The sequence below is a fragment of the Salminus brasiliensis genome, chromosome 19 (genome assembly GCF_030463535.1).
Source record: "Salminus brasiliensis chromosome 19, fSalBra1.hap2, whole genome shotgun sequence".
Classification (NCBI taxonomy): domain Eukaryota; kingdom Metazoa; phylum Chordata; class Actinopteri; order Characiformes; family Bryconidae; genus Salminus; species Salminus brasiliensis.
In genome coordinates, this window is record NC_132896.1 from 633,279 (window position 1) to 647,071 (window position 13,793).

A 13,793-nucleotide genomic window follows, 5' to 3' on the forward strand; every position below is an offset into this window, starting at 1 on the left:
GTTAAAGGATCAGTTCAGTGGAAAATCAATCAGATCTCTGAGATCTCTGACAGAGGGAGGGTGAATGAGCAGGTGTCCGAATATTTTTGTCTATACTGTGTCTATCTAACTGGCTCTGGCCACACCCCCTGTGGCTGTTCTACTGTCGTCCTGCCGCTGGGTGTCAGTGGTGAGCCAACCTCCATTAGCTCTGAAATCCTAAGAGTGAGAGCTTGCAGCGCTGGGACGCGGAGTTAGCATTAGCAGCTTAGCGGAGATAAACCCCCTGAAAATCTGCCAAAAGCCCGAATTTCAGGATGAAAGACGCGCTCGGGTTCCTCAGACTGCAGCAGAGCAGCGCGACGCCCGAGATGGCGGCAGAATGGCACAGACTGGAGGATTTCTACAACAGAAAGTAAGAGGAACCCTGAGTCACTTAGCATCCGAGCTAACCGGAGAACAATACGCTCCCTACAGGACACTACACCAGCATTATACACCACTATAGTTCACTACAGGACACTACACCAGCATTATACACCACTATAGTTCACTACAGGACACTACACCAGCATTATACACCACTATAGTTCACTACAGGACACTACACCAGCATTATACACCACTATAGTTTACTACGGGACACTACACCAGCATTATACACCACTATAGTTCACTACAGGACACTACACCAGCATTATACACCACTATAGTTCACTACAGGACACTACACCAGCATTATACACCACTATAGTTCACTACAGGACACTACACCAGCATTATACACCACTATAGTTCACTACAGGACACTACACCAGCATTATACACCACTATAGTTCACTACAGGACACTACACCAGTATTATACATCACTATAGTTCACTACAGGACTCTACACCAGCATTATACACCACTATAGTTCACTACAGGACACTACACCAGCATTATACACCACTATAGTTCACTACAGGACACTACACCAGCATTATACACCACTGTAGTTCCCTACAGGACACTACACCAGCATTATACACCACTGTAGTTCCCTACAGGACACTACACCAGCATTATACACCACTATAGTTCACTACAGGACACTACACCAGCATTATACACCACTGTAGTTCCCTACAGGACACTACACCAGCATTATACACCACTATAGTTTACTACAGGACACTACACCAGCATTATACACCACTATAGTTCACTACAGGACTCTACACCAGCATTATACACCACTATAGTTCACTACAGGACACTACACCAGCATTATACACCACTATAGTTCCCTACAGGACACTACACCAGCATTATACACCACTATAGTTCACTACAGGACACTACACCAGCATTATACACCACTGTAGTTCCCTACAGGACACTACACCAGCATTATACACCACTATAGTTTACTACAGGACACTACACCAGCATTATACACCACTATAGTTCACTACAGGACTCTACACCAGCATTATACACCACTATAGTTCACTACAGGACACTACACCAGCATTATACACCACTATAGTTCACTACAGGACACTACACCAGCATTATACACCACTGTAGTTCCCTACAGGACACTACACCAGCATTATACACCACTGTAGTTCCCTACAGGACACTACACCAGCATTATACACCACTATAGTTCACTACAGGACACTACACCAGCATTATACACCACTATAGTTCACTACGGGACACTACACCAGTATTATACACCACTATAGTTCACTACGGGACACTACACCAGCATTATACACCACTATAGTTCCCTACAGGACACTACACCAGCATTATACACCACTATAGTTCACTACAGGACACTACACCAGCATTATACACCACTATAGTTCACTACGGGACACTACACCAGTATTATACACCACTATAGTTCACTACGGGACACTACACCAGCATTATACACCACTATAGTTCACTACAGGACACTACACCAGCATTATACACCACTATAGTTCACTACAGGACACTACACCAGCATTATACACCACTATAGTTCCCTACAGGACACTACACCAGCATTATACACCACTATAGTTCACTACAGGACACTACACCAGCATTATACACCACTATAGTTCACTACAGGACACTACACCAGCATTATACACCACTATAGTTCACTACAGGACACTACACCAGCATTATACACCACTATAGTTCACTACAGGACACTACACCAGCATTATACACCACTACAGTTTACTACAGGACACTACACCAGCATTATACACCACTATAGTTCCCTACAGGACACTACACCAGCATTATACACCACTGTAGTTCACTACAGGACACTACACCAGCATTATACACCACTATAGTTCACTACAGGACACTACACCAGCATTATACACCACTGTAGTTCACTACAGGACACTACACCAGCATTATACACCACTATAGTTCACTACAGGATATTACACCAGCATTATACATCACTATAGTTCACTACAGGACACTACACCAGCATTATACACCACTATAGTTCACTACAGGACACTACACCAGCATTATACACCACTATAGTTCACTACAGGATATTACACCAGCATTATACATCACTATAGTTCACTACAGGACACTACACCAGCATTATACACCACTATAGTTCACTACAGGACACTACACCAGCATTATACACCACTACAGTTTACTACAGGACACTACACCAGCATTATACACCACTACAGTTCACTACAGGACACTACACCAGCATTATACACCACTGTAGTTCACTACAGGACACTACACCAGCATTATACATCACTATAGTTCACTACAGGACACTACACCAGCATTATACACCACTATAGTTCACTACAGGACACTACACCAGCATTATACACCACTACAGTTTACTACAGGACACTACACCAGCATTATACACCACTATAGTTCACTACAGGACACTACACCAGCATTATACACCACTACAGTTTACTACAGGACACTACACCAGCATTATACATCACTACAGTTCACTACAGGACACTACACCAGCATTATACATCACTATAGTTCACTACAGGACACTACACCAGTATTATACACCACTATAGTTCACTACAGGACACTACACCAGTATTATACACCACTATAGTTTACTACAGGACACTACACCAGCATTATACACCACTATAGTTTACTACAGGACACTACACCAGCATTATACACCACTATAGTTCACTACAGGACACTACACCAGCATTATACACCACTATAGTTCACTACAGGACACTACACCAGCATTATACACCACTATAGTTTACTACAGGACACTACACCAGTACTATACACCACTATAGTTCCCTAGAGGACACTACACCAGCATTATACACCACTATAGTTCACTACAGGACACTACACCAGCATTATACATCACTATAGTTCACTACAGGACACTACACCAGCATTATACATCACTATAGTTTACTACAGGACACTACACCAGCATTATACATCACTATAGTTCACTACGGGACACTACACCAGCATTATACAGCACTATAGTTCCCTACGGGACACTACACCAGTATTATACACCACTATAGTTTACTACGGGACACTACACCAGTACTATACACCACTATAGTTCCCTACGGGACACTACACCAGCATTATACACCACTGTAGTTCACTACGGGACACTACACCAGTATTATACACCACTATAGTTCACTACGGGACACTACACCAGCATTATACACCACTATAGTTCCCTACGGGACACTACACCAGCATTATACACCACTATAGTTCCCTACGGGACACTACACCAGCATTATACACCACTACAGTTCACTACGGGACACTACATCAGCATTATACACCACTATAGTTTACTACGGGACACTACACCTGTATTATACATCACTATAGTTCACTACGGGACACTACACCAGCATTATACACCACTATAGTTCACTACGGGACACTACACCAGCATTATACATCACTATAGTTCACTACGGGACACTACACCAGCATTATACACCACTATAGTTCACTACGGGACACTACACCAGCATTATACACCACTATAGTTCACTACGGGACACTACACCAGCATTATACACCACTACAGTTCACTACGGGACACTACACCAGCATTATACACCACTACAGTTCACTACGGGACACTACACCAGCATTATACACCACTATAGTTCACTACGGGACACTACACCAGCATTATACACCACTACAGTTCACTACGGGACACTACACCAGCATTATACACCACTACAGTTCACTACGGGACACTACACCAGTATTATACACCACTATAGTTCACTACGGGACACTACACCAGCATTATACACCACTACAGTTCACTACGGGACACTACACCAGCATTATACACCACTACAGTTCACTACGGGACACTACACCAGTATTATACACCACTATAGTTCACTACGGGACACTACACCAGCATTATACACCACTATAGTTCACTACGGGACACTACACCAGCATTATACACCACTATAGTTCACTACGGGACACTACACCAGCATTATACACCACTATAGTTCACTACGGGACACTACACCAGCATTATACACCACTATAGTTTACTACGGGACACTACACCAGCATTATACACCACTATAGTTCACTACGGGACACTACACCAGCATTATACACCACTATAGTTCACTACGGGACACTACACCAGCATTATACATCACTATAGTTCACTACGGGACACTATACCAGCATTATACACCACTATAGTTCACTACGGGACACTACACCAGCATTATACACCACTATAGTTCACTACGGGACACTACACCAGCATTATACACCACTATAGTTCACTACGGGACACTACACCACAATCTTGAATTACTGTAGTAACATATCAGGGTTTGTTGCTGATGTGTAAATGACAGGTCTAAGATTGTTTGTTTATTTGTTTGTTTGTTTGTAAGGTTATGGCACCAGCTGACACTGAAACTGACAGACTTTGTCCAAGACCCTTATTTCTCTAAAGGTGATGCTCTCATTCAGGTAAGTTCACAAATATCCACTGATATGTTCTACTGAAGCAAAATGATAAAGTAAAGAATAAATGTAATCCCTTTAAGACGTGTTAACAACACAGTGGTTCTGTCATTGCTCACAGCTTTATGAAAACTTTATCAGTGATTTTGAGCACAGGTACGTTTGTGTTTCTGTCTGTGGTGCTAAATTAATTAATGAATTAATAAATAATTACTACTAATAATTTTTTTTCTAATCTTTGTTCTCTTTTTAAATTTTAGAATCAATCCGTTGTCTTTAGTGGAAATCATCCTACATGTTGTCAGACAAATGCCAGGTAAAATTCCCAGATACAAAATTCTTTATTCGGGATGCATTGACCTGGCCCTGTGGGCTGAAGTCGATATTCAACACTGTTGATGTGTGTTTCTGTGGATGGTGATGCATACACAGTTTTAAAGCCTAGGAATTGGGACTAAACCCACCTGAATCATCACTACTGAATAATAGAACCTTTATTATTACTTGTTCCAAATACAGTAAAAGAGCAGTATTTTAGTCCAGCATCACGTAAACACTTCAGTATCATCATCACATTGTTTAAAATATCAGTCAAATCTAATCTCCTGTCTGATGCAGATACATTTTTGTATTTATTTTCTGCCAATACCAGCATATGATTCCAGTATCATTGTGCAGCCCTGCTTTATGTATTCTCTGCAGTGGAATATTAGCTGTATTAAACTCTGTCAATTTTCACAGATCCCAACACTGCCATAACCTTTCTTGAGAAAACAAGAGAGAAGGTAAGAGGCTTAATGTGTGATATCTTTACCTTCAGCTACCGGCAGTTGTTCTTGTAATAAAGGATGTATTTTATTTTCTGTTTCCTGAAATAAGGTGAAAGTGAGTGATGAGGCGGTTATTCTCTGCAAAACAACGATTGGCAGCCTTAAACTGGACATCAATGATCTCCCTGCGACGAAGGTGAGTGACCCGAAAACACCTGCTGTGAAAATGCCAGCATGTTATGTCTTATTGTGAATTTTTGTAAATTGCATCAGGGGTTTGTTGTCTGAGTGAATGATTTGTACAATCAGCACTTCTAGAACACTGAATACCTGCAAGGTGCATAAATCAGATTGATTTAGCGCCTCCAAGCAACGACCACCAGTGTCCTGTAACTACAAAGTGACAAGTAGTTTAGATTTATTAGAGTAGATTAGAGGGCTGGTTAATTGGCGTGTGATTTCTGAAAGAATTGAGTGTGTGATGTTTTGCCGTTAGCTCATCCTGCTGTTTCTTTCGGTCATCTGTTGTTTAGAAACTGATTGAGGAAGTGGAGGAGTTGCTGAACAGCCTGCCCGGCATAACGTCTATCCATGGCCGATTCTATGATCTCTCCAGCAAATATTACCGCATTATTGGAAACCATGCGCTCTACTATAAAGATGCGCTCCGGTATCTGGGCTGTGTGGACGCGAAAGACCTGCCAGGTAAACCTTTATGCACGCCTGCTTTATCTTCGCTGAACCGCTGCAGGCAAAGGAAGACCTGGCGCCCCTAAACATGTGAGGGTCAGTGTACAGTTCAGCAGTGGTTATTGTGGTCGTTAATAAGGTCATGTGTTTGTATTCCTTCAGAGGCGGAGCAGCAGGAGAGAGCCTTCACGTTAGGATTGGCTGGGCTTCTTGGGGAGGGCGTGTACAATTTTGGAGAGCTGGTATGTGACTGGAGAGAAATGACAGGGCATGTTTTGTCACCGTGGAGCAATATTGTGTGTGTAGCAGTGTGGGTCCAGTGGTTGTTACTGTTGTTGGTGCCATAAAGGTCCCGTCACTGTCGCTAGTATTTGGGTGTTTGAACAGGTGTTGATGACTACTGAATTTTTTTCCAGCTGATGCATCCAGTTCTGGAGTCCCTGAGGAACACGGACAAACAGTGGCTGATAGAGACGCTCTACGCTTTCAACTCCGGAAATGTGGAAAAGTTTAGAGCTCTGAAATCGGCCTGGGGACAGCAGGTGAGAATGTGTGCTCGGGTCCCTTTACCGGCTGTTATACAGTAAACAAGCTGTCATTTCTGATTCATTGATCTGAAGGCTTCATCTGGTTTAAGCTCACTGACAAACGATAACATAACGACTATTTAAGAAAAATAAGAACAAATTGTTCGCTGTACTGCATTTATTATAAATACTCCTCTACAGAAATGATGGCATGCAAGTGCACACATTTATATTTATGCAGAATTCTTAATTTGTAAATGTGAGGATTATAAAGTTCTGTTTAATCTGATAAATTGATCAAGCTGACTGTTTGAAGCTAAGTTAGGAGACTGTAATCTAATTGATCTGAAATTGCTCTGTAATATTCTGCACAATCTGCCTGAGCTACACTGAGTTTTAATCTAAAACCTTCTTGGCTAAGGGAATGTGATATGTGTGTGTAGCTTTTCCACAGTAACACACCTTCACCTCTAAAAGATGAAATTCTGCATTGCTGGATCCAAAAAGCTGAAGTGTTAATGTCCACACATGTCCTGATGTGTATTTTAGCTTTAGGTATTTTTATACTAAAATGCTGAATGTGTGTCTGTGTGTGTCTGTTCCAGCCTGATCTTGCTGCACAGGAACCCAAACTCATGCAGAAAATCCAGCTGCTGTGTGTGATGGAGGTGGGAATACTTTGCATTCACACGTTGGACTCAAAGTAAAAGAAGAAATACATACCAGTTAATACCAGTATACTGTGTTTGATGTCACTCCAGTGTCTAGAAGCTTTTGCTCGCTTTGCTGTGATTGAGCCTTTAGAAGATCACATTAAGCAGTTTTGCAAAGGCAGGCAGTTTTCATTGGCTAAAATCAGAGATGGTGGGTTTGTTTGCTGCTAATGGATGAATGGGTGGACTTGTTTGTTTGTTTTAAACATTTTTTGTTTTTCTTGGTGTCCCCAGATGACTTTCACCAGACCAGCCAATCACAGGCAGCTGACATTCCAGGAAATCTCCCAGAGCACCAAGGTCCCGGTGAAGGAGGTGCATTATAGCCTTTTCAATATATGTAAATGAGCTCTGTTTTTAATTTGCTGCCAATCTTGAAAAAAGATGACACACTCCATACACCTAAAGCTTGAACGGGTGGAGCTAAACTAGGCTGTATAGTGACTTCACAAAACAGTGATATCAGAACATTTCGTATATGGACCAGACACTTTAACAATGTTCACATATGACCTCACACTCAGTTTTTTATGAAATTGGCTCACATGAGACATCCTCAGTGTAATCTTCTCTTCTGTCCAGAGGAGGTCCATCTCTGTCGTTCAGTTCGGTAACTGTACTGTAGTTCTGATTGGCTGTTCCAGAACCAGTACACTCAGAGTGTTTTCCCCACAGGTGGAGCTCCTGGTGATGAAGGCTCTGTCTGTCGGACTCATCAAAGGCAGCATTGATGAGGTGGATCAGAAGGTGCAGATGACCTGGGTCCAGCCACGGGTGCTCGACTTGCCTCAGGTAACGCACTCACTGGGCTTGTAATCAAAGTATCTGGATTGAAACTTGATGTGGCCAAAAAAGTCTTATATGCTTATATTTCATATTTAACAGCTCCTATTAAGCACTGTATAACTATTCCTGTAGCACCTGTAATTATTTGAAACTGCAGATCAGCAACAAACAACGTTCACCTCGTATTCAAGTTCCATATTCAACAGTATTTGTGTATTTATGAGAGCCCCAGTGGAGATCTGCTGCTCTGAGGACTGTGAGTGGTTGGGGCAGGGTAGTCAGTGAATGTGTTTTGGGGTCAGTGGTTTGTGGTCAGTTTGTGTAGAAATATGGTTTTACTGTGGAGCTCAACTTTTAGATTCAACTGATCTGGTGCTCATGTGGATCCACAAGCTAGTCAGCTCTGCCGGTGTATTTACTGAGGGACGAGCTGCATCTGCATTCTGCTGCAGCATCAGCTCCGGTGGAGTTTATTAGATGACATGGTTTGACTTGGTGACATGGTTTGGCTTCGTGTCATCTCTCTGTGTGCAGATAAAGGGCATGAAGGAGCGACTGGACTTCTGGTGTGAAGATGTGAAGAGCATGGCCATTCTGGTGGAGCAGCAGGCGCAGGACATCCTCACATAAACACACACACACAACATAACCTGTTCTTTACCTGTGAGATGTTAGTGCATGACTTTACATATTTCATTAAAGAGATTTCTCATAATGTTTGTGTTTCATTTGGAAGTTAAATCAGCGTAATGTCTTTAGGACTAGAACAGAACAGGGTTCTCCACATTTTTCTACATTTAACTTCAGTCAGGGAACACGATTCTAGATACTGAGACTCCTGGCCGTGTGAGACAGCTGTTTAGCAGCTTGGGCAGGTCTTCGCTTTCGGCTTCTGGCCTGGAGGAATTTTTACTTTATTATTAGTTTGTTATTAGTAGTGAATTTTACTTATAAATACTACGCAAAAAAGCGTTATTAACTTTTAGCATTATGGGTCGGTTTCCTGGATAGACACATTTTTTAAAACCAACCCAATCACATGTGAAAAACATAATCTGAATAACACAACAGCTGTGGTTCTAAACTCAGGCCGAGGCGTTCGTTATGGTAGTTTAATAAAATATCATTTATTAATCAGAGATTAAACAGGCTGTTTGATGAGGAATGCAGAACGGTCACTCAAGGACGTTTCTTGTAGTCTTCCAAATGTGCCAGGATCCATCCGGACGGGCCCAGGACGGTCGCAAACATCACAGTCATTGCAATGACCTGCTCCTGCAGTGGACAGACAGAGGAGATAGTAGATACTGAATAATTCACAGTAGAAACTGGTTACTACATAATTAATAGTGGATACAGAGTGATTTATTATAGATGTTAAATAACTCCTAATAGATTCTGAAAAAATCATAGTAGATACCAAAAATATTTCATAGTGGGTACTGAATAATCCATAATGGATACTAAATGATTCACAGTGTATACTGAATAATTCCTAGTGGAAACTGAATAATGTACAGTAGATACTAAAAAATAAGGTTACTATATTATTCATATTAAGTACAGCATAATTTATAATAGATACCAAATAATCCACAGTTGATTCTAAAAAAAAAAAAAAAACATAGATACCAAATATGTCATAGTACATACTGAATAATTCATAGTAGACACTAAATATTTCATAGTACATACGGAATAATTAATAATAGATACAGAATAATGTACAGTAGATTCTGAAAAATACATACTGGTTACTAAATAATTAATATTGAATTTTTAATAGATAGGAATTAAAATAGATACCAAATTAACTCCTAGTAGATTCAGAAAAATTCATAGTAGATACCACATATTTCATATTACATACAGAACAATTCCTAATGGACAATAAATTAGTAAATTTTGAATAATACACACTGGTTACTACATAATTAATATTGGATACAGAATAATTTATAATCGATACCAAATAACAAACTTTTTTGATGAATACATACTGGTTACTAAATAATACATAGTAGATACTGAATGATTAATAATGGATACAGAACAATTCACAGTAGTTTTATTCATATTCATAGTGGGTACTGAATAATCCATAATAGATACTAAATTATTCACAGTGAATACTGAATCATTCATAGGGGAAACTGAATAATGCACAGTAAATTACATACTGGAAAAAAACATACTGGTTACTACATAATTAATATTGAATATATAATAATTTATAATAAATGCCAAATAATGCATAGTAGATTCTTATTTATAATAAAATTCATAGTACACTAAAATAACTCCTAGTAGATTCTGAATAATGCATACAAGTTACTAAATAATATATTATTAATAATATTAATAATAATATCCATGGTGTGTACAGAATAATTCACAGTAGAATCTAAAAAAGTACATACTGGTTACTACATAATTAATATTGGATATATAATAATTCATAATAGACACCAAATAATGCAGCGTAGATTCTGAAAAATTAATAGTAGATACCAAATATTTCATAGTACATACTGAATAATTCCTAATGGACACTAAATAATTCATATTAGATTCTGAATAATACATACTGGTTACTACATACATAATAATTTTTAATCAATACCAAATAACTCTAAAATATATACCGGTTACTAAATAATGCATAGTATATACTGAATAATTAATAACAGATACAGAACAATTGACAGTAGATTTTTGATTAACGCTTACTAAATAATTCATAGTGGCTACAGAATAATTCTCCCAGAATAATACACCCTGGTAACCAAAGTATTTACTATATTATTATTACTATTATTTACTACATTATTATTACTATACCATACTAGTTACTAAACTGCTGCTTACCTGAACCACATGCCAGACTACTAGACACTACATACTGGTACTACTGGCCTACTGTAAATTCTACCAATTCAGATCAACTTCAGAATATATCTATATATTATATTTGTATTTTTTATTAAGCATTTAATTTCATTTAATTAAGCCTAATTGTAAAGACAGACATTTTCCATCCACATCTACCCCACTCTGGGGGACAGACCAGCCGTAGGCCGGGCCTGGATTCCAGTCTGAGCAGCCTGCAGCAGAAATGTGACTTTATTTGGTCACAAGGTCAGATGTGTGGCAGAAGTCCCAATTTATGTTTTATTCATAGAAGGGGTCACAAAGCTCCACCAGTCATGCATACCACTCTGAAGGAGAAAACAGGCTCAGGGGGTGGAGGATTAATGCCCTCTGGCTCGGGCTGCTGATAACGACATGTGCTGCCTGTACGTGAGGAGAGTGGCAGCTCCAATGGCGAGATGGGCTTGTTGATATTATTTATTAAGTTGAATTAATTATACGCACGAATTTGTATGCAGATGAGGTGGAAATGGGTCGTTTGTAATGTTGTCTAATTAATATATATGAGGCTTTATTGGGTTTCTCATTTCTTAGCTTTCTTTGGAATTGTCCGTTCCACCTTAAATGGTGCAGCAGTTCCATTCTGGCGCCAGAGGAACCATTTAAGGTGGAACGGACAATTCGCCAAGTTCAGTCTCACTTAGCTAATTAATGGTCATATAAAGAGAATGCTTTCGTACTTACCCCGGTGGAAAGGTGGTGTTTGGGTGGTTTTGCGGTGATATGGGCTTTTTGGATGACATTGTGCCTCAGTGGAGCTCTGAGGAGGCTGAGAGAACGACTCCACATCGACATTATCCCCCTTTTCTGTCCGTTTCAGTTACAGGAGCAGCTCCTGGACTCTGGACTGTGTCCACCTGCTGTTTACTGCCTCACTGGATAAGAGCAGTCTGATACACACACACACACACACACACACACACACACACACACTCTGATCCGCCCTCTACTGTAGCTATGATATGTGTGTGTGTGTGTGTGTGTGTGTGTGTAAGGCCTCCTTTCCAGCCAACAACTTCTCAACAACCAAAGCACCTGTTCATAAAAATACTTAAAGTGGAACTCCACCAAACTTAAAGAATCTCAGAATAATTAGGCAGTCACTATATAAACCAAATTATCCAGAGTGGGTTCAGTGTGAAGCGCTCCGTTCTAGAGAAAATTACCCAGCCAGAACCATTCACAGTGGCGCTGAATGGAACCAGACGTCTGAAGCTCTTAAAGATCCCTCATAATAAAAGTGATGAAGACGCTGCCTGATGCCTGAGACACGGTTCTACCAGAGTTCTGAGAAGAGTTCGGCTCTAGAACCTGCTTTTAGAATCAGATCATTAAAATGGTGGAGGGATACATGCTGCAGGGTGTAGTGCAGCTACAGAAAGTAGTCCCTAAAGAGAACTGCATTAGTGGAGATTCACTATTCACTGTTTTACCCTCATCATCATCATCATCATTCCATATTAAACTCAGAAGACTCATGAAGCTTCACTGGTGGGTTTGGATAGGAGATCAATTATGGGCTGTATCTGTGTTGCAGTCATGGAGACCGGCAGACGCTGGAAAGAGATCTATGATAAGAGTCTATGAGGTGGTTCAAAGGGACAACCGTAGGTGAGTATTTTAGAAAGTGCACTGTCATTGTTGTCACCTGTTGCCTTTTTGTGAACCTGAGCAGGAATATCACATGCACTCATACATACAGTCAGACAGCTGCTACCACACATACTACCACAAGGTGGTGCTGTTGGGTTGGTCTGTGTATCCTACATATTTCAGAAAACTAAAAGGGTTCAAGAGTGTGTTAAGGCCAAATATTATGCCTAATATTGTGTCCCCCTCTTGCTGCCAGAAACTGCGCTGAAACTCCACAAAACCTCTGAAGGTGTGCTGCTGTGGTCTCTGGCACCAAGACTAACTTCAGCAGCAGATCCTTTAAGTCCTGTAAGCTGTGAGCCTTGGAGCACATTCGGTAGACACTGACCACTGCATATCGGGAACACCCCAAAGGAAGCAGATAATCAACAAAGTTCATACAGTATGTGGACAAAAGTATTTGGACACTTAATCACTGAATTCAGGTGTCTGATTCAGTCCCATTGCTGCAGGTGTATAAACTCAGGCCTCTAGTCCTGCAGTCTGTCTTTTTTCCACACATCAGTGAAAGAACGGGAGGTTCTGAAGAGCTCACTGAACTCCAGCGTGGTTCTGTATGTAATAGGAGACACCGCTGCACCAACAACAACAAGTCAGCTGGTGAAATCTCCTCCCTCCTAGATCTTCCTCCATCAGCTGTGAGTGGTGTTATTATTGAACATTAATTAATTATACGCATGAACTTTAATGCAGGTAAGT

At 40.4% G+C, this 13,793-nt stretch overlaps 2 protein-coding genes across 2 annotated transcripts; one reads left to right on the top strand and one right to left on the bottom strand.

Annotated features, from left to right (window-relative positions):
• Window positions 1-180: 180 nt before the first annotated feature.
• On the top strand, window positions 181-9,225 carry psmd13 (proteasome 26S subunit, non-ATPase 13). The gene is made up of 13 exons (XM_072663149.1): window positions 181-394; window positions 4,952-5,030; window positions 5,146-5,180; window positions 5,285-5,340; window positions 5,766-5,809; window positions 5,904-5,990; window positions 6,328-6,499; window positions 6,647-6,726; window positions 6,901-7,026; window positions 7,617-7,679; window positions 7,959-8,039; window positions 8,400-8,516; window positions 9,045-9,225. The coding sequence occupies exons 1-13, from the start codon at window positions 297-299 to the stop codon at window positions 9,138-9,140; spliced, it is 1,134 nt and encodes a 377-aa protein (XP_072519250.1). The 5' UTR covers window positions 181-296; the 3' UTR covers window positions 9,141-9,225.
• A 387-nt stretch (window positions 9,226-9,612) lies between these two features.
• Window positions 9,613-12,362, bottom strand: cox8b (cytochrome c oxidase subunit 8B). Its single transcript, XM_072663865.1, has 2 exons — window positions 12,126-12,362; window positions 9,613-9,785 (listed from the first exon to the last, which is right to left on the bottom strand). Exons 1-2 carry the CDS (start codon window positions 12,234-12,236, stop codon window positions 9,690-9,692), a joined length of 207 nt encoding a protein of 68 aa, XP_072519966.1. The 5' UTR covers window positions 12,237-12,362; the 3' UTR covers window positions 9,613-9,689.
• Window positions 12,363-13,793: the final 1,431 nt, after the last annotated feature.

Bases quoted from the DNA above. Each gene is read 5' to 3' on its own strand.
- psmd13 (XM_072663149.1), top strand. From the start codon at position 297: ATGAAAGACGCGCTCGGGTTCCTCAGACTGCAGCAGAGCAGCGCGACG. The intron at 6,500-6,646 runs GTAAACCTTTAT...GTATTCCTTCAG, and splicing joins GGACGCGAAAGACCTGCCAG to AGGCGGAGCAGCAGGAGAGA. The intron at 6,727-6,900 runs GTATGTGACTGG...ATTTTTTTCCAG, and splicing joins TGTACAATTTTGGAGAGCTG to CTGATGCATCCAGTTCTGGA.
- cox8b (XM_072663865.1), bottom strand. From the start codon at position 12,236: ATGTCGATGTGGAGTCGTTCTCTCAGCCTCCTCAGAGCTCCACTGAGG. The intron at 9,786-12,125 runs GTAAGTACGAAA...TGTCCACTGCAG, and splicing joins AACACCACCTTTCCACCGGG to GAGCAGGTCATTGCAATGAC.